Source organism: Callorhinchus milii, unplaced genomic scaffold (genome assembly GCF_018977255.1).
Source record: "Callorhinchus milii isolate IMCB2004 unplaced genomic scaffold, IMCB_Cmil_1.0 Scaffold6, whole genome shotgun sequence".
Taxonomy (NCBI): Eukaryota; Metazoa; Chordata; class Chondrichthyes; order Chimaeriformes; family Callorhinchidae; genus Callorhinchus; species Callorhinchus milii.
This window is the reverse complement of record NW_024704747.1, coordinates 809,752-830,655: the sequence shown is the minus strand read 5'-3', so window position 1 is coordinate 830,655 and position 20,904 is coordinate 809,752. Positions and strand designations below refer to the sequence as shown.

Genomic DNA, 20,904 nt, shown 5'->3' with positions numbered 1-20,904 from the left:
TTTCTTTTCATTGATTGGGGTTGTGTGGAGAAGAACAAGCCTGAGCTCAGGCTCTGGATCACTTGCAGGGTGGTCTAACAGGTGGCCCATGGGCCAATTTCATCCGGCCCCGAGCCTCCCCTCTTTCCATTCCATCTGGCCTGCCCGCTCCTCCATTACCTGTAAATGTTATGTTTATAAATATAAATAAACCTTGCATTTGATACCGCGCCTTCACACGTCTTCGAGACGTCTCAAAGCTTCACAGAATATACTGTAAAGTGAATTGACTGTATATTTGTGGGCAAAACTCGGCAGCCAATTGCGCACAGCAGCGTCCCACAAACACTCGTGAATTGAAGTGACTATTATTGTTTTTTCACGAGGGTTTATTATCAGAAGTGTGGAGTAAGGAAACTTGCCCAAGGTTTTGCCCTGCCGGTGATTGAACCCAGGTCTCTCGCTTGCAAGGCGAGTGCTCTAACCACTGAGCTACAGGATTCCATGTTTCTGGAAGGGAAACACAAAATTGTTGTTTATGGGGCCCGTGGATGTTTCTCAAATAGGGCATATGGCCCTCAGCAGCCAACAGGTGGCCCCCACTCCCCCGGTTTAGTGAATCGTATGTGGTTCACTGTGGTTATTCTGGGTTGTGCCTCCCGATGTGAAAGGCGCTATGTAAAATATGATGTGTTGTGTGTGGCACAGGCAGGAAGTGTCTTTCAGGTCAGTAAGAGACTGGTGTATAACACAGAGTCAGTTTTAATGTAAGAACATTTCTACATATTTACAATTGTAAACAAGACCAGCATCTTTCCTCCGAGCTCTGGGAGCATGGACAGCAGCTGCCGTGAAACCCGATTTCCTTTCCATTCCGGACAAATGTTCCCAGAGGTTTTTCCAGGTTCCAGAGGAACAAATCCGATCAGCTTTTCCTTCTCTCCCAGTTTAAGGGGCTTGTGTTAACCGCTTCAATAATAATAATAACTCTTGCATTTGATATAGCGCCTTATCGGGTCGTTGAGACATCTCACTGTAAGTGAATTGACTGTATATTTTGTGGGCGAAATGCGGCAGGTAATTGTACACCGCAGTGTCCCACAAACAGTCATGGATTGAGTGACCACATTATTGAAATAAGAAGTAAAATAATCTTCAAAGCTAATGGAGGCTTTTGTTAATACTAAGGGGTGATAGATGCTCCATTTCTTAATGGATTCAAGGATAATTAGCACTTTGAAGCTGCAAGAAAATGTCATATATTTCAACTCCCAAATGGGCAACTAGATTTAAAACCAATTGTTAGTTGCACTTTTATTTCCCTCTTCTATCTTTGCTTTTTCCCAAATGACCACCTCGGTTGGGAAGCTGGGAGGATGGATCATTCTCCATTTCTGAGCCTATCGCTGAACATTTCTTGGTCAGACCACAGCAACACAAGAGGGCTGCTGTGTTGGGAGAACATCTGTCTTAACACTTATCAGTGGGTCATCAAAATGTTTGCCTGCCTTAGATTTTTTTAGCAGCATGTTAGAATCTTTTTGCAAATGGCTGTGAAGGTTAAGTTATACTTCAGCATTTAAAAGGGAATTTGTTAAATACTTGAAGAAAAATAATAAGGGTAAAGAGTGAGGAATAGGAGAGTTCCAATGGGGGAGCGAGCCCCAGCACAGACACGATGGGGAGAGAGAGCAGGGAATGGGGTTAGAGTAGAGAGCTCCAGTGGGGGAGCGAGCCCCAGCACAGACACGATGGGCATAAATACATTGATGTTAATTTTCAATTGAAATAAGTATGACACCAGTAAAATGGCCTAATTGGTTTATCCAAGTCCTACTCTTGAAGTGATTAACAAACAGCTTCTCCCCCAACCCACTCCTTTGTTCTTTCGTGATCACATCTTTAAGCGCTCTGGGACGCCCCCCCTGCGTGAGGGGCACTATATAAATGCAACTTGTTATTGTTTAGAAGAGATGGTGGAAGTGCACTTGTGAGGAGATGGATGGTGTCCCATTCGGTGTCTCGCTGTGTGAGGTTTGAGTGGAATGCTGAGGGTGCAGTCACTGACAGCCACTGGACAGTGAGACTTGTTGCAAACAGGGCTTTTGCTGGGAGGCTCTGATCCCTCATGGCTGATGTTGGGGGTAAGGTACAAGCTGAATGCAGCGGTGGGTCAGGAGGAGAGGTGGCACAGCAGCTCTTGCCATTAACGTAGACATGCAACTTGGACTACAGCTCCATGAGAACGGACAGTTTAGTGACTTATACTGAGGAATATGGAGCACATCTCCAGCACTCCCAGGTCAGATATAGCACAGGTTATAAACACAGTAAAGCTCCCTCTACACTGTCCATTACACTCCCAGGTTAGGGTTAGAGAGACAGTAAAGCTCCCTCTACACTGCGTCCACACTCCCAGGTCAACAAATGCACAGTTTAGATAGAGAGTAAAACTTTGTATATAACACCCAGCAGTGTGGCTGATGAAGAGATTGTCAGTGCCAGCTATTATACCTTCTCTGAGTGTCATTACCATCAGATTGCAAAAGTCAGGACCGTGTACATTGACTGAGCCCAGTAGGAGTTGGGGTTGAGGTTGCCCCTATTCCACATTAAACTTGTATAAGGGTCTAAAATGTGGGACTAGCAACCTGGATTCACACAGGATTAATCCATTGTGAATCCTGTTGATATCATTGTCACACAGACCTGGGACACTCCACATCCCACACAGTCAGAGAGGAGGTCTTATGGGTCTGTGGGACGTACATCTGGTTACAGATGTGAATCCTGGCTATGACTGGCCTGAGCTCCAGCACCTCTCCTGTGCTGTCATGTTGATGATTCTATGAATAAGGCCTGAAGGTGATTCCTTGCTGTGGTTCAGGCTTGTAGGGTTAGGAGCGAGGCCAGGTATTGGGACTCCAGCTCTGAGCAGCGACCAGCCCTCTGGGAAAGTACAGAGTGAGCGACACAATAAGGGGAAGGTCTTTGGTCCATCCGGCCAGCTCCAAAGTGTATAAACCAGTCATTAATAATAATAATAATAATCCTTGCATTTGATATAGCGCTTTTCACGTCGGGAGGACGTCCCAAAGCGCTTCACAGAACACACTGTAAAGTGAATTGACTGTATATTTGTGGGCGAACGCGGCAGCCAATTGTGCACAGCAATGTCCCACAAACCGTCGTAGATTGAAAATGACCAATTTATTATTGTTTTTGTTTTGGAGGATTATTATTAGGCTCTGTGTGGAGTAAGGAAACTTGCCCAAGGTTTCGCCCTCTGCCTGGAATTGAACTCAGGTCTCTCACTTGCAAAGCGAGTGCTCTAACCACTGAGCTACAGGACTCCACGATGTATTAACAAAATACACAGTCACCAATCTACAGTAAAGATGTTTCCTTAGATCAGAAATGCAAAGGCGGAATTTTTACGCCATCTAGAATAATCCTTATAAGCCTTTCACTTGAGGAGGACATATGTCAAAACTCCTCGAAGGATTTACAGTACAGTGGAGTGACTGTGTGTTTGTGTGGGTGAGAATCTACTGCTATCTCAGCTGAGATCAGTCCACTCACCACAGATGGAGAATGGAACATGGGACTTCACTAATCTGTATAGGCCAGAGGAAGGCAATGAGTGATTAACTACCAAGCCTTGGGGGGAGCTGATTTCTGGACTTTGTTATATATTCATCCAAAATATTGAGCTAAGAATTGAAGACTTTTTTAAAGAAGAGGTAATTTTAACATTCTTTTATGGCAGTTCATTCAACATACAGTGTGTGTGTGTGGGGAGCGCTGAATATTCTTATCTCTAGTCACACTTCAGTGTTGCAATTCTGCACTCATTCAATACTTTGAGCACAGAATAATCTATGTGACCTGTCTACATCTGAATTATCCATGCAGTTTAGCATCCTGAATCATGTCCCCCTTTCATAACATTAACATGAGGGCAAACCAGGATAGCACTGAGAGACGTTCATTCTCCCAGAATGTGGAAAGCTCGTCCCCAGAAAGCCACAGATGAGAAATCAATCGAGGGATTTGACAGCAAGATCGTTATTTGGAGAATAAAAATATTAAAGGATGTGTTGAGAGGGAGGTTGTTGAGTGTGCACTATGGAATGGTTTGTGGTGGGTGGAGTAGATTTGAATGTCTTTTAGTCATTTCTTATGTTCAACCTTGATCCACCGATCTGGATTATGTCTCCCTTTAATCTTTCTTTCCAAAAGTAGAAATAAGATTTCTATCAGATTCTGCATGTGATTTGACAGTGGTTTCTACCTTGCTTCTTCTATCTGATTCTCCCTCTGTGTGTCACTGTACATCTCTAGAGCTTTCTGTGTGAAACAGGAAATCAATGATTCCCATTACATCGTGGATAAGGATATCTGGGAAATAATGGGTATCTTATTCTTGGATAAGGGATATCAAGGGAATGTTGTGCTTCAATATCAGGGATATAATGGGAATGTTGTGCTCTGTACAGATATCAGATATAATGGGAAAGAATGAGATTACTTTGCTAATGATAGTTTAACTGCAAAGTTGTGCTGGTTAAATATTAGTACCATAGTTCCAATGAGGATAACTATGAGGTTGGAATGCTTGGCAGGATAAGGATCTCGGTATCAGAGTAACGTTAGGCTGGATCAGGACATGTGTACTGCGATGGAAGATTGGGAATTTTGTACACTGATGCTGGAACATTTAGACTGTTGTTTTTCAGGTATTGGAGAACTGGGAATATTGGGATATCAAAGTATTGAGAATTCTGTTGGGAATGTCGTGTATATGTATTAGAGCTTGGGGAAGACTGTGTACGGATATTGACTGAGAATACTGAAATGTATTGTTTATTGGTATCAGAACAGAGTGTATGGACATCTATGTTCAGGGGGTGGACCAGGGGACTGCACACCGGGTGCAGAGGAAATAAATCAATCAACAGGAGAAAAATAAGAAAATAATGGAAACATTTCTTTTGAAAAGAAATCTCCAACGCACACTCTGGTGTCCCCAAGCCTTGGCTCTTGCCAACCTGCACCTCATATTCTCCGGAATTAGACAAGCAGAATGCGTCTCTCTGGCAGAGAGTACACATTCCAATGTAGGCACAGGGAAATTTCCGTGTGTAGTTGGAATACGTAAGTGGGACTCGGTTTGTATACTGTTCAGCAAAGTGATAGGTTTCTGCCTGTGTCAGACAGCCGGCTGAATAAACATGACATCAATTGGGAATATTGGTGTATGGATATGAATTGGGAATGTTGTGCGTGGATGTGCATTGGCAATGCCGTGTGCAGATGTCAGTTGGGAGTGTTATGTGTAGATTCTGGAGAGCTGGGAATGCTGGCTATGGATGTCAGTGGAGTGGGAATTTGTGCTTTGGTCCTGGTGGTGCAGACTCACCCAGCGTGAATTATAAATAAATCAATGGTTAGATCACTGGCCGTCTCCACACCAGAATGGGAATAAACGAGCACACTCCCACAACGTAGTTTGTAACAGTTCTGCCCATTTTTCTTTTATCTAAACTCGAGTATTGAGCCCGCAGCTATTGCGAACCATTGCTCATTTTAACCCACCGTCCAACCCCTCCCTTCTAGCCGCTGGTTTTGGGTGGGGGAGGGGGGGGGGGAGGTCTGATCCCCACACCTCCTGCAGGTCAGTCGAAGCCAAGCTCCAACTGCCTTGTCTGAGTGTCAGTGTCAAACCCCCATGCCTCCCCCTCCTCCTCCCCCCCCCCCCCCCCCCACCCACCCCCCGGCTTTCCAACCTCACGTCCTTGGAGTGAAATGACGACGTCTTCAGACCGTGGTCACTCTCATCACCAGTTCCCTGCTCGTGCCAGTCTGGCTCCTCGGTTCACTTGGCCTCAGGTGGCTGAGGATGTGGAGGATGGTGTACGCACAGTGATGGTCAGACATGTTCCTGCTGGGGTGCTGGCCATGGGAGCCATTGTTCGTGGCGGGCGGGTGCTCGGCCCGTGAGTTCCTTTGGCAAAAGCGGCTGCTGCGTCCTGTCCCGCTCTTTTCGTCCTCAGTGTCCTTGGACTTCTCGTAGTTCAGCACCTTCCACTGCTGGTTGACCGCCTGCCATCGCTTGAAAATCCGGAAAACTGAAGGTCCCTCGTGAATGATCAGGCCTGGAAAACCAAGGAGAGATAGAGAGAGTGTGAAGGGTTTCCATGCTCCAACCCACAGTGGACATGGGATTGGTTAGATAATAATAATATTAATAATCCTCGCATTTGATACAGCGCCTCATCACGTCTTCAAAGCGTTTCAAAACGCTTCACAGAATATACTGTAATGTGTAGTGACTGTATTTTTGGGTGAAATGCGGCTGCCAATTAAGCAAAGCAGCGTCCCACAAACAGTTGTGGGTTGAGTGATCATTTTTTTGTTATTTTTTTTGGAGGGAATATTACCCTTGGAAAGCGATCCCGCCAATCAACCAACAACTGGGTTCCTACTTACAGAGGCGTGTGTGTGGGTGTGTGTGTGTGTGGAGTAAGGAAACTTGCCTAAGGTTTCGCCCTGACCCGCCGGGAATTGAACCGGGTCCTCTCTGTTGTGAGGCGAGCGCTCTAACCACTGCACTGCAGGCTTGTGCCTGTACAGGGCCGAATGGTCTGTTGCTTTGCTGTAAATGCTCAGTGACTGTGAAGTGAACAAAACGGACACTCACCGATGCAGACAATGTCCATGAAGCCGTACATGCCGTAGCAGATCTGGAAGAGAAGGTCCTGTCTCTGCCACTTGGCCGACGGGCTGATGATCGACCAGATTAACCAGGAGATGCTTGCGATGAGGAAGAGGGATCCCAGAATGGCGGCTGCTATCTGGACCCTCTCGATCACCGTCAGGGAGATGGCCTGCCACTGCACGGAGCGAACAGAGAGGGAGGTGTCACAATGGCTACATTAAATGGTTCAACTGGTTTCTAGGCTTTGTTACATGGAACATAATAATAATAATCTTTGCATTTGATATCTTGCCTAATCACCGTATGACCATAAGTCATAGGAGCAGGAGTAGGCCATTCGGCCCCTCGAGCCTGCCCCGCCATTTACCCGCCCTATCCCCAAATCCCCTAATCCCTCTATCCTTTAAAAAATGAAAACATTGTGGAGATGTCTCAAACGCTTCACAGGATATACTGTAAAGTGAATTGATTGTGTATTTTGTGGGCGAAATGCAGCAGCCAATTGTGCACAGCAGCGTCCCACAAACAGTCGTGGATTGAGTGACCAAATTATTTTTTTTGAAGAGATTACCCCTGGAAAGCAATCCGCCAATTGACTAACAGACAGGTTCCTACGTAAACAGGCGTGTGGAGTAAGGACACTTGCTTGAGGTTTTGCCCCGCGCAGGAATTGAACCTACGTCCTCGAGCTTGTGAGGCGATTGCTCTAATAACAGCTACAGGATACACTACAGAATACCCTACTGTAGTATTTCCATGTCTCTAGTGGGCTTCACCAGAAGTGGCTGAAGTAGATCGGTGAGGTTCCTTCACTGGCTAAGAGGGTCGATTGGCCCCAGCACTGACCTGAAGTGGGTTCTTGGCACTGACGGCGAGGACGTGATACTTGTAGTAACAGAGCTCGCAGCTCCAGGACCCCCTCTCGCTGATCCACTTAATCAGGCAGGGCTGGTGGGTACAGCGTACAGACCCGTCACAGCGACATGGGCTCAGCAACTCCCCCTGAAAGCACAAGATCAGAACATCAGAGGCTGGTGCTTCCCTTCCTCAGTCAAAGCAATTGTTCATCACAACAACAAGTTACATTCACACATATCTTTCACTTCGGGAGGACGTCCAAGCCACTGGACAGTTAAGGATTTGCACCCAGGGAGGCAATGGAGGCAGATTATGTCAGCAAATTCAAGAGAGGATTAAACAGCTACTTAGTGAAGAGATCAATTGAGGTGTAAACGAGATGGAGGAATTGTTTGGATTTGGAGCCTATCAGATAGAGAACAATAGTGCTTTCCCAGTCTGTGCAATCCTGCACTCCTAAACCCAGGCTCAGCCACACAAGTAAATTGCGGGTAAGTCCTAGGTAGCTCATCATCACTCTCAGAGCACCACACGACTCTGCTTCTATTCAGTGAGCTAACCATCTAAGGCTGGGTTTGTTCCAATCTAGAATCTCATTCTGAATGAATGGAACATGACAGCTCTGAATTATACATCAGGCTGAAACTCCTGATCACCAGACTGCCACAGGGCCACTCCAGTGAGACTCAAAGAGGTCCATCACTCGATTAGAATAGGCCCGAAGGGCACAGTGAGAGGCTCAGTAGCTAGCTCTCCCATGCCAGCCTGGCTGAGTGGGTAAAAGCACTGTCACTGGCTCAGAGCCTTGTGTGTTGTTATTGGACCGGGTTATTATTATTAATGCAGCTCTTCCCCCAGCAATGCACTGAAAATATCAGCCTAGATGCTGAGCTGAAAGTATGATATATGGGTTTGAACACACAACATTCTGACCCAGAGAAGAGCGTGACCAGATGAGTCAGGCTGAGATTTCTCCTGTGGTGTTTCTTAAAACAGTAGATTTGTTAATAGAAAACAAATTAGCTTACAAATTATTCTAAAGCATCACGCTCTGACGAAAGCTTGTCAGTTTGCTAGAAATTTGGTATCAGCACTTTTCACATTAGCAAATACCGCAAATTAGATCATGTTGGGAGGAAAGCAGACATAAAGCAAAGCTTTGGTGTGCGGGTTGAAGCCAGCACATTGCTTCTGTTGCTTGCTGTGTGATGTGCTGCCAGTTTGTTTGGAAGCTACATATTTAATCCCATTAAATTTTCATTTGTGCTGAAGCTAGGTTGTTGCTCTTGTGAGCTGGACGCACTACGTATCAGTTAACAAGTAATCAAACCAATTTTCCTTGGGTGTAAATGGCCATTTGAGTGGTCCCGTAGTCTGGCTGAGCCGAGATGTAACAAGTGTTCAGGAGTCACTCTGCACTGCCAAGCAGCTTAGCCCCTACCATCCTCGCTCCTGGTGGGGAGGGGGGTCTATAAACCTAGTGTGCTGTCTGCAGCTCGCGCAGTTCTGTGTGTGTGTGAGGGGTGGGGTGGCTTTCCTTTTCCTAGTTATAGGTGCAGCCCAGGCTCCAGTTACATTTGCAGAAACACAAAGCTATATCTGATATACACACAGGTACAGAGGTACCAAATACAGAGAGTGCACAGATATGGAGAAATGAGTGAAGTGGTCCTGGAAGAACGGACACAAGATTTAAAAAAACACAATAGAAAAAGGTTTCTATTTTTAGCGATGCTCACGTGATAGGCCCCAGAGACAGACAAACACAAACAGCAAGACAAGAGACAGGGACACTATAGGATCTATCTTACGCTGATCATGAGAAACAGCGCTCGTTTTCACAACAGAGTTATCTGGGATTTCCCTTTAGGTGTGTTTAAACAGAAAATCCCGATGAGAAAGATTGCTATTCTCAACAATGAACATTATAGAAATTCCAGAGAGAGACACACACAGAGACAGACACTCACAGACTCACAATGAGACAGACATCCAGACAGACAAACATACATTTACTGCCGAACACCCAGAAACAGAATTCACTATTCTGTGAAGATCTTTGGGAAGTCTCAACGACTTAATCAGGCGCTGCATCCAATGCAAGAATTATTATTATTATTACTCATTGACATAGTGAAACACCCAGACACTCGCAAGCTCACAGTGAGTCACCTAGAGTGAGACACTCAGAGCTAGACAGAAACAAAGGCTTACACTCTCAATGAGTCACAGAGAGACACAGTGAGAGAGGCATGCAGTCAGAGCAAAACAGACCAGAGGCACACAAGTGCACGATTAGAAACTGACAGCGAGGGACACACACACACACACACACTCAGAAAGCCATGCACAGAAAAACATAGATATATCAAAAAATCTGAAGCTTTTCACAGGTAATTGCTGTCAAATGTAATAACTAATTTGAGGCTTGAACCCACGAGTTTGAAGATTTGAAAAGCAGAAACCACGAGAAGCTGTTTTTAATCTTGTACTGAACAGTAGAACCAGAGGACACGGCCTGCGATTGAAGGGAATAATTTCGGAAATACTACTTCAGTGAGTGAATTGTAAATGTATAGAACAGGCTCCCCCGGGAGACAGCTGGTGGAAGCAGAAAGTATTGATTCTTTCAAGAACAAATTTGATAGATTTCTTTAGAAAATAATATCTCAGAACACAGAATATAGTTTGGGACACGACATGTCAAGGATGGTGGAAGATGAACTGGATGTACATTGTGCCTCTTTCGCCAGCAAATTCTTATGTAGAACAAGGAAGTAAAGCTTGACCTGAGCAGAATTTCTAATATACATCCTGACTGGAGCGTGTGAGGAGAGGCTGGGAACGGGATGCTTTACATCACAGACACCAGCAAACGGCATTGGTCAAACAAGACTCTCGTCTGCTGCAAATCATTCAGAATAACACACAAGTGAAATGTTCCCGGGTCCTGCAGCTATAACAAAATATATAAATAATTCTCGCATTTGATACAGCGTCTAATATAATCCCTCCGAAAAAAGAAAATTGGTCACTCAATCCATGTGGGGGACACTGCTGTGCGCAATTGGCTGCTGCGTTTCGCCCACAAAACACACAATCCATCCACTTTACAGTGTATCGTGTGAAGCACTTTAAGACGTAGACAACCACAATATAAGGTGCTGTATCAGATGCAAGGATTATTATTATCTATAATGTTGAACCATCTCAAAACACTTCACAGGGAAACTTGTAGGCAAATACAGTAGCCAATGCAGTAAGGTTCCCCACAGAGCCGTGAAGTAAATCAGCAATTCATCAGGAAGATTGTCGGCCAGGACACCCAGGAACCTCTGGCTTTAACATCTCACCTGAAGAACAGAGTCTCCAACAATGCAGCGCTCCCCCAAGTACTGCTCTGAAGCCTCAGTCACACTGAGCTCAAAGTCTCTGATGTGGAGACTTTGATCCACAACCCGATCCAGAAACCAGAGGGCGAGTGACTAAGATAGTATCACAATTCTTGCTCCAACCTTTAGCCACGGGAGATTTGGGGGTTGAATTAAAACATTGTTCTCTGACGAGGTGTGGATAAAAAATTGTGACGTGATGTGCTAATTAACATATTGCTCAAGAAAGCAACTAATTGGTGTATTAATTGTCTCCTCGGTCAGGAGTCCGCTGGAGGCTGGCATTCACCCTGCCCGCAAACACCATTCACAGTGACGGAGCCCAGAAACCAGTCGGCCATGCAACTGACTCACAGCATCGGAGCCGGTTACTGGGACACTGACTTAGCTCTGATTTTTGTTTAATTAAGACTTTAGCCAACTGATGAAGTGAACCGTTGTGAACAGTATTAGGTGTGGGAGGAGTGTGAGGAGGGGGCTGCCACCAGCACTCTTGGCAATAGTCATCACAACAACTGGTGGCTTGTATCAACATCTTAATTATTATACAGTTATACTCTGTCAGCGTCTAGCATTTGATAATAGCGCCTTATCACGTCTTTGAGATGTTGCAAAGCCCTTCACAGAATATACTGTATAAAGTATATTGACTGTATTTTATGGGCGACACGAGCAGCCTTTCTAACATTGCGCACAGCAGTGTCCCACAAACTGTCATGGATTGAGTGACCAAATGCTTTTTTTGAGGGACTATTACTCCCGGAAAGCGATCTGCCAATCGACTTAACAACCAGGTTCCTACGTACTGCTGGGGAAGCAGCGGTGTGTGGAATAAAGAATCTTGCCTAAGGTTTTACCCCGTCCAGGAATCGAACCTGGGTCCTCTCACTTGTGAGGTGAGTGCTCTAATCACTGCACTACAGATTTCTACGGTACCACAACCGACAAAGACCGATAAATGTAGAATTTGAGGCCTGAGACATAGCAATTGTCCAAAGGACAGCAAATTCTGGGATGTCTGTTGTCCTGGTGACAGCCTGACACCAACCGCACAGCTTCAGGCATGTGCAGGCTCTGATGGGGTTAGACCCTGCGAGGGTCGGGGTGTGTGCCTGCAGACTGTGGAGGTGTGAAGTGGTGAATATTTTATTGTGAAACCACTTGATACCGAAATGAAAACATTAATAGTGGAATATTTATTTACGCTGTAAAAATAAAAAAAGGCAGTGTAGGAAGAGGTAAATTACACACTCTAAGTAGCGGAGTAAAAATAAACAGAAACTCTTCACTCCCTAGAATTCCGCAGTGGCTCAGTTGGTCTAGTGTGGAACTGAGCCAAACCAGGTTCCACCTTTTAGCATGTCTTTAAAAAAAGTTAATTAATAATAATAATAATCCTTGCATTTGATATAGCACCTTATCACGTCTTCCAGAGTCTCAAAGCGCTTCACAGAATTTACTGTGAAGTGAATTGACTGCATATTATATGGGCGAAACGTGCCAACCAGTTGTGTACAGCAGTGTTCAACAAACAGTCGTGGATTGAGTGACCAAATTTCGTTTTAAGGGATTACATTTTGGTGACTGTCCTGAAATTACCCTTGATAACCCTGAACCTGTGACCTCTTGCTCCACAGCCTTGGTGTATAGGAAAGTTCTGGGTTACGTTTATAAAATTCTCTCTGAGACAATATCTTTCAAGGTTCTCACAGCTCATCCCTCCGGGCAGTAGCCTTGTTGTTCCCTGTACTACATCTAGCAGCTGAGTGGCTATTATACTGTGCAAACCAAGTGCATGCTGACCAGAGCACAGCCCACAGTACCCCAGGTATGGCCTGGCCAGACCTGCACACATCGCACTCAGGGGAAGGAGGTAGGGACAATCAGTTGGTTGCCTGCCAGCCTCAGATGGAAATATGGAACTGTACACTCGTCCAGAACAGTATACCATAGTCCATAGACCAGAGCTTCACATAAACCCCAAAGACAATCGAACACCAGAGCACAGTCTCACATCATCACCAGACATCCAAGGCCTGCGCCAGCCACAGTGAACATCCTCCATCTGCCAGTCCCAGACACAAAGACAATTATCTCATGATAATAATGATAATCCTTGCATTTTAATAAAAATGATGCACAGTATTTAGGAAGCGAGAACGAGAGCACCTTATCACATCTAAACACTTCAGTTAATTACTGTGAGGTGTAGTGACTGTTTTTGTAAACAACCGCATCAGCTAATTGTCCCAGGTATGAGGTGAAAGACTTTATCTGGAGGATTGTTAACCAGGCCAGAAACTCCCTTCACTTTCCTTATAGAATCGAGGAATCTTTAACATCCACTTTCACAGAAACAAAGGGGAAAGAGCAGGGAATGGCTTAGAGAGCTCCAGTGGGAGCGAGCAGCTGGATAGGAAAGTGTAGTGGGAGCTTTATGCTCTATCCCAATACTCTTAGCTACATATGAACAGTTGGGACGTCCTCCTGACGTGAAAGGCGCTTTATAAATGGAATCTTGTTGTTGTTGTTGATGGGCTGAATGGCCTCTTTCTGTGCTGTAACTAACACAGAACCATTCTTTCTCTCTCAAAAGGTGGTTGCACTAGTCTTTACTACCAAGCCAGTAGGTAGACTATTAAGAACCACCTATAAGGAATTAGATAGAGAGCACCAGACCAACAACAACTGCCCCTCACACAGGGTACCATCCCAGAACACTTGACAGTGGAGGAGCATTTCACCGAGCGGTGGGGGGGGGGGGGGGCGGAGGTGACCGTAGGCACAGTCGAAGAGGAAGGTCTTCAGGTGTGATCTGAAGATGAGGAAGGAAGGGGGTAAGGCAGAGGGATAGAGGAGAAGTGTTCCAAAGTTTCAGAATGTAGCGCATCCACCGATGGTGGAACTGAGGGCACGAGGGATGACCAGACCTGGGACCAACCTGGAATCAATCACCCACCTGCTCAGGGCCTTGGAAGCAGATGCGACACTGGGGAGACCTGCAGCCACTGTCCAGGCTACTGGTGAGAGAGAGTCTGTCTTCTCCTTTTCTGTGGTAGTAGTCTTCTGAGGAGGTGCTCACCAGAGTCAGGGGCTGCTCCTGGACACTGGGCTCCTGCTCGGGGGCCTGACTGGGTGGCTGTTGCTTGTTCCCTTTGCCATTGGTTGGCAGAGTGTTGTTGTTGGTGGTGTTGGTGGTTGGGAACCCATTCCTGATCGGTAGAGCGATTTGGTCGTAATTCATTCCACGGGGAGGAGGGGGAGGAGGTGTCGGAGGAGGTGATGGAGGGGGAGGTGGTCTCGGGAATAGCAACAGCTTCAAGTCATTGTACAGCCTATGGCAGCGGCACTTAACCAGACGTTGATGGCGCAACATCTGTGTGTGTGACTGAACAATTGCACACACTCACACACTAACTAACACATAGAAAAGCTGACACAGAGAGACGGGTAAAAAAAAAACCCAGAGTCTTGTTTTTTTTTCCAGGGATCCTTCAGAAATTCAGGACCAAATTCAGCATAAAAAGGAGAGGAGGGGGTCAACTGGGACTGAGATTTGGGATGAAAATCCAGTTTTTTTGTCTCTCCCTTCCCAGGAATGAGACCCAAACACACACACAAGTGGCCGTGATGATAGACTGATTCCCTTCACTCACAATTTCTTCCGCAGATGGTGATCGGTGTGGGTTATTGATCTGCCAGGTTTGCAAAGATCTTGACTGAGAACTCTTCAGTTGTGTTGTTGTGTTCCCATTTTCTTCTCGTTTCCCCCTTTCTCTCTCTCTCTCTCTCTCCACCAATCTCCCAATCCGAGGCCACAAACAGATGGAAATCAACGGCAGTACCAAATCGGGAGAGTGTGTGGTGTATGTGTTGAGGGAGAGGGGTGAGAGGGAGAGTCAATCTGGGGCTTCTAATCACTCGATTCCCGATTACATCTCATCGATAATCGATCCTGGGAAATATCGATCTCCTCTGGTGGCTTTCACCATTGCTGGTCAACCTCAGTGTCCAGAGCGGAGGCTGTTTTTTCCTCTAACGTTGCAGATGGAGCTCGAAATAACAGACCCACAGACACACACACACACACACACAGAGAGATGTGAATCGATGGTCAGGAGAATAACGATGGGATCGTTCTCAAACCGCTTCTCCTGTGCCGATGGATTGGGTGTCAGACGAGCAGTTGTGTTTGGATTCCTGGTTTGGAGCCTCTCATTCCTTCCCTTCCCATCCGTGTCGTTCTCTCGCCCCTCTGCCCCGATTGCATAGTGAAATAAAAAATACAGAGAAAAAAACACACACTGAAGGGGAAAAAAAACACGCTCTCGCTTTCAGCTTCTGTCTGTCTGTCTGTCTGTCTGTCTGTCTGTGTGTGTGTGTGTGTCTGTGTGTGTGTCTCTGTGTGTGTGTCTGTCTGTGTGTGTCTGTGTGTCTGTCTGTGTGTCTGTCTGTGTGTCTGTCTGTGTGTGTCTGTCTGTGTGTGTCTGTCTGTGTGTGTCTGTCTGTCTGTGTGTGTGTCTGTGTGTGTGTCTGTCTGTGTGTGTGTCTGTGTGTGTGTGTGTGTGTCTGTCAAAGAGAGAGACACACACACACTCACATCACTTGCTATCCAGTCAATTTCCCCACCCTCTCATCTCTCCTCCCCATCCTAGCCTTTGGCAGTGCCTTTTCCCAGAGCTGCCTTTGCTTTCTTTCCCCTCTTAAAATAAAAATAATAATAATAATTATCAATATAATAAGAGTAAATCTATTTTTTTTCCTCCTCTCTCGCTCCCTCTCCCTCCAAGCTCAGCAGATCAGATAACAACCCCCCCCCCCCACCACCCCTCCCCTTCAATATAGTTCAACCTGGGGACTTGTATATTCTCCTTCCGGGGTCTACATGTTAAATAAAACATACAGTATGTACTGCAATCGCCAGCAGTTCCTGCAGAGGTTATATTCAGCACCAGAGCCGGGACAGCTCCCCTGCCCCCTCCTCACTGCCCTGCCAGTGTGTGCCAACCAGCAAACCCACCTCACACCCACCTCCCCCACGCTTGCTTCCTTGCTTCCTTGGTTCCTTCCTTCCTTCCGTCCTTCCTTCCTTCCAGCCTCCACCGTTACAATACATGTCATCCTCTGCTCTCTCTCCTCGTCAAAAATAGAGATTTTTTTCCCCATCCCCTACAGCAGTTATCTCTCTGGATCCACGCGCCCCGCATGGAAGCAATGCCACCCCACCCCACCCTCCCCACCTTGCCTTTAAGCTGTTTGTTCCATTAACATTATCAGTCTTCAAATGGATTATTACCCCCACACTCTATCTATCTTCTTACAACCCTGTCCTGCCGTTGTTTCCCTGCAATGTTTCCCTTCCCTTTGTCCTGCCTCGGAGCCAGTAAAGACACCATGCTGAATGGAACTCGTGTGCACATTTTCTGTGGGTCTACGGATAATAATAATAATAATAATAATCCTTGCATTTGATATAGCGCCTTATCATGAGATCTCAAAGTGCTTCACGGAATATTCTGTAAAGTGAATTGACTGTATTATTTGTGGGCGAAACCCGGCAGCCAATTGCACACAGTAGTGTCCCACAAATAGTCATGGATTGAATGACAACATTTTTTATTACTTGAAAAAATATTTGTTTCCATATCACTGGTTGCTCACAGGAACATAGCAATGTAAAGAACAGGAGGAGGCCAATCAGCCGTTTGAGACTTTTCCTTCAGTTTATTACATCATGTCAGATCTTATCATCCCATTTCCTCTGGCACTGCCTTCGGCCATCTGCTCCCACCTCAACACCCTCTTCACCTCCACCCTCCCAATATGCAAGGGGCTATACTGTATACATGTAAATTGTAATGCATTGTATTATCCATATCTCTTAAACGCCTTACTTCCAAGTATCTATTCATCTCATGTGTCAGCCCCACCAACACTACTGGTGTTGTTTTTTTCCACCTCAGCCAATCTATTCCCTCTCTGTGCTTCCCATAACCTTTAATATTCCTCCTCTTCAAGTTTCCGCAGTATCTAATTGCCTATAGTTTGTGGCAGAGAATTCCTCATTCCTACCGTGCTCTGTGTAAATACAGAGAAACAGATATTTTATCACCAGAGTGCTTCACAGTACTGTCCAGAGTAGTGACTCTTCTGGACAAATATGGCAGGCATTTTGTATACGGAGATATGTAGAATGAGAACAATAACAATTTGGATTTATTTCATACAGGGAAAATTAATTAATCTGGAGGATTGTTGGCCAGCACACCAGAAGAAGCACCTTTATCTTTTCCAGCAGTGTTGGGAGCTTTAACGTCCATCCGAAGAACTGGCAGGTTGGACCTTAGTTTAACGACTCATCTGAAAAATGACACCTCCTACAATGCAGCGCTCCTTCCATTATTGTGTGTGTTGGAGTCTCAACCAGGACTGTGAGATCAAAGACCCTGATTTAGGGGCTCAAACCTGCAACCTTTTATAATAATAATAAAATAATCCTTGCATTTTATTAGTGCCTTATCAGGTCGATGAGTCGCCTAAAAGTGCTTCAAGAATATACTATAAAATGTACTGGCTGTATATTTTTTGGCTGAAACTTGGCAGTCAATTGCGCACAGCAGTGAACCACAAACAGTCATGGAGTGAGTCAACAATTTTTATCTTGAGGGGCTTATTACCCTTGGAAAGCGAACCGCCAATCGACTAACAAGCGGGTTCCTACTTACTGTTTCACCCTGCCCAGGAATCGAACCTGGGTCTGCTCGCTTGTGAGGCAAGTGCTCTAACCACTATACTACCGGACTCCACTTTTGACTAAGAGGAGAGAGTGTGACTGACTGGGATAAGATGACGATGGGCTTGAGGCTAAGAACTTATATGAAATTCAAGCCACGAATCAGACCGACACAGCTTCAATGTCAGTTTGTTTCTCATGGTGACTCACTGGGCAAAGAGCTTGGAGGCATTTCAGCGAGATAAGGCAGCACCGAATGGAAACATGATTACTTTTATTATTATTGGCTTGTGGGCGTTGTGCGAGAGGCAGAGGTTGATTTCCCCCCTCCTCCGTGATAATCATCTCATTACAACAGGGAGAGAGATGGGGATGAGCGGCTGATGAGATGTCAGTCCAGGCACAGAAACCATGTTGACACAAAGCAGTGTCATAACAACCACAACAAAATTACATTAGTAAAGCACTTTTCATGTCGGGAGGTCCCAAAGCACTGAACAGTCGGGGATCAGGACCCGAGTGTGTGGGGGGGGAGGGCAGGATTGGGATGAAGAAAGACAGAGAAGTAGGAGAGTGGCTGAAGGCACCGTCAAAAAGGAGGGCCTTGAGTAGTGCTATGAAGTCACCTCTGAACACCTCATAAACCACATGGTTGCAATTGATCTGATACACTGCCTATCAGATATCAGGCCCCAGTATGAATATTAACGTTCTCCCAATTTACGGTCAACAACACCGAGGCTGGCCTCTTCCCGAACCGGTTGGAGACGATGTAAAGCTCCCTCTACACTGTGCGTCCACACTCCCAGGACAGTGACAGCTTGGGTTATAGACAGAATAAAGCTCCCCTGGCATTCCTAGTTTAGATACCGATTCTGACCAAGTCAGTAGGGGAGGGTTCAAGCCCCAAATTTAGATTTTAGGCTCTCAGTTGAAGGTAATTACCTGAGAAGAATTTGTTTTTGCTCCCACAGGAGGAATTTTTTAAAAAAAATCAATATTGAACTTAATTTGCGTACCTGTCTGACTCTGTCTTTCCTAAAATCTTTGGCTCCACAGAACCCCAATAACTCTGCGTTACTCACAAATGTCTCTCTCCCGACGCAATGACTCGGAGCAAGGTGCCTTTCAGCGAGAAATCGCCTTACCGAGGTGACTGAAGCCTTCCTTTTTGAGTATATTGTTGTCGACGCGTTTCGCCCGCCAAGCAGCAGTCACCGCACTTGACGGCGATTCCCCTGTGAAGTTACTTGAGATGTTAATGTCAGGTTTAAGCAGTGCTGTTGTCCAAGTGCTCTGGGACGCTACCCTGGGTGAGGGGCGCGATATAAATGCAAGTTGAGGTGGTGGTGGTGGTTGTTGTTGTTGTGGTGGTTGTTGTTGTGGTGGTTGTTGTTGTTGTGGTTGTTGTGGTAGTGGTTATTGTTGCGGTGGTTGTGGTGGTGGTGGTTGTTGTTGTTGTGGTGGTGGTTGTTGTTGTGGTTGTTGTTGTTGTGGTAGTGGTTGTTGTTGCGGTGGTTGTTGTGGTGGTGGTTGTTGTTGTTGTGGTGGTTGTTGTTGTTGTTGTGGTTGTTGTTGCTGTGGTAGTGGTTGTTGTTGCGGTGGTTGTGGTGGTTGTTGTTGTTGTTGTGTTGTGGTGATGGTGGTTGTGGTGGTGGTTGTTGTTGTTGTGGTGGTGGTGGTTGTTGTTGTTGCTGTGGTGGTGGTTGTTGTGGTGGTTGTGGTGGTGGTTGTTGTTGTTGTGGTGGTTGTTGTAGTGGTTGTTGTTGTTGTGGTAGTGGCAGTGGTGATGGTGGCTGTGGTGGTTGTTGTTGTGGTAGTGGTGATGGTGGCTGTGGTGGTGGTTGTTGTTGTTGTTGTGGTGATGGTGGTGGTGGTTGTTGTGGTGATGGTGGTGGTGGTGGTTGTTGTTGTGGTGGTGGTGATGGTGGTGGTTGTTGTTGTGGTGGTGATGGTGGTGGTGGTTGTTGTGGTGATGGTGGTGGTGGTGGTTGTTGTTGTTGTGGTGGTGGTGGTGATGGTGGTGGTTGTTGTTGTGGTGGTGATGGTGGTTGTGGTGGTGGTTGTTGTTGTGGTGGTGGTCCCTTTAATTAACGGCTCAGGGCTTTCTCCCGTCACGTGACCAGAGATCGGCGGCTGCGAAGGAGCGCTCTGGGGCCGGCGATTGGCTGAAGTCGGTTGTCAGTCAGCGCGGGGAAAGGGCGGGACTTCCGGAAGCTGGAGGAAGTGGGCGCTTAGAGCGCACGGCGGTTAGACAGCAGGTGAGGGAGTGCGCGCGGGGAGTGCCCCAGTCCTGAGGGGAGGGGGGGTCAGGGTATTGCCCCTTCACTGAGGGGAGGGGGTCAGGCAATTACCCCATTTCTCAGGGGAGGGGGTCAAGGTATTGCCCCATTTCTCAGGGTAGGGGGTCAGGGTATTGCCCCATTTGCTCAGGGGAGGGGTCAGGGTATTGCCCCATTTCTCAGGGGAGGGGATCAGGGTATTGCCCCATTTGCTCAGGGGAGGGGGTCAGGGTATTGCCCATTTCTCAGGGGAGGGGGTCAGGGTATTGCCCCATTTCTCAGGGGAGGGGGGGGTCAGGGTATTGAGGGAGTGTGGGAGCGGTCACTTAAAAAGACATTTGAAAGGGATTTGGATGAATGTTTCGAAGAGTTGATTATAAAGCGGTCGGGGGGTCGGGGGGTGGGGGGGTCGGGGGGTCGGGGGTGGGGGGGGTCGGGGGGTGGGGGGGGGAGTGCAGGGGAACGGGAGAGAGTAGCGTAGAGGGGGGGGAGGGGGAGGGGGACCGTGAGTGCGGTCACCGAGGATGGTCTTGAGGCCTAATCTGAAAATGGGGATTGAGGGGAGAACGTTCCAAAGGTTCGGGGCTTAGGGGGAAAAACAGAGACTCGTCTTTCTATAACTCATCCCGGAGCGCTTCACAGTAATTACTGTTAACTTGTTGACAGGGATTTTTTTTACCCCCCACCCCAAAAAAATTTTCAGCCTCGGCGGCAGTTTATCCCACAAATGGCCGGAAGCTGAAATGGTCGATTAACCTGAAGGATTGATCGCCAGCCGGGACCGCCGGAGAAACCACCGTCTCTTTTTCCATTCGTGTGGTGGGATCTTCGAACGATCAGCCATCAACCATCTCACCTGAAGGGTGACATCTCCCCCGACACGGCACGGGACGGCACGGGACGGCACGGGACGGCACGGGACGGCACGGGACTGCACGG

The 20,904-nt window shown here is 46.7% G+C and overlaps 1 protein-coding gene across 1 annotated transcript; it reads right to left on the bottom strand.

The window, feature by feature from the left end:
* Positions 1-5,799: 5,799 nt before the first annotated feature.
* Positions 5,800-14,386, bottom strand: marchf4 (E3 ubiquitin-protein ligase MARCHF4). The gene is made up of 4 exons (XM_042336309.1): positions 13,910-14,386; positions 7,541-7,702; positions 6,683-6,875; positions 5,800-6,137 (listed from the first exon to the last, which is right to left on the bottom strand). Exons 1-4 carry the CDS (start codon positions 14,324-14,326, stop codon positions 5,800-5,802), a joined length of 1,110 nt encoding a protein of 369 aa, XP_042192243.1. The 5' UTR covers positions 14,327-14,386.
* Between the last annotated feature and the right edge of the window lie 6,518 nt (positions 14,387-20,904).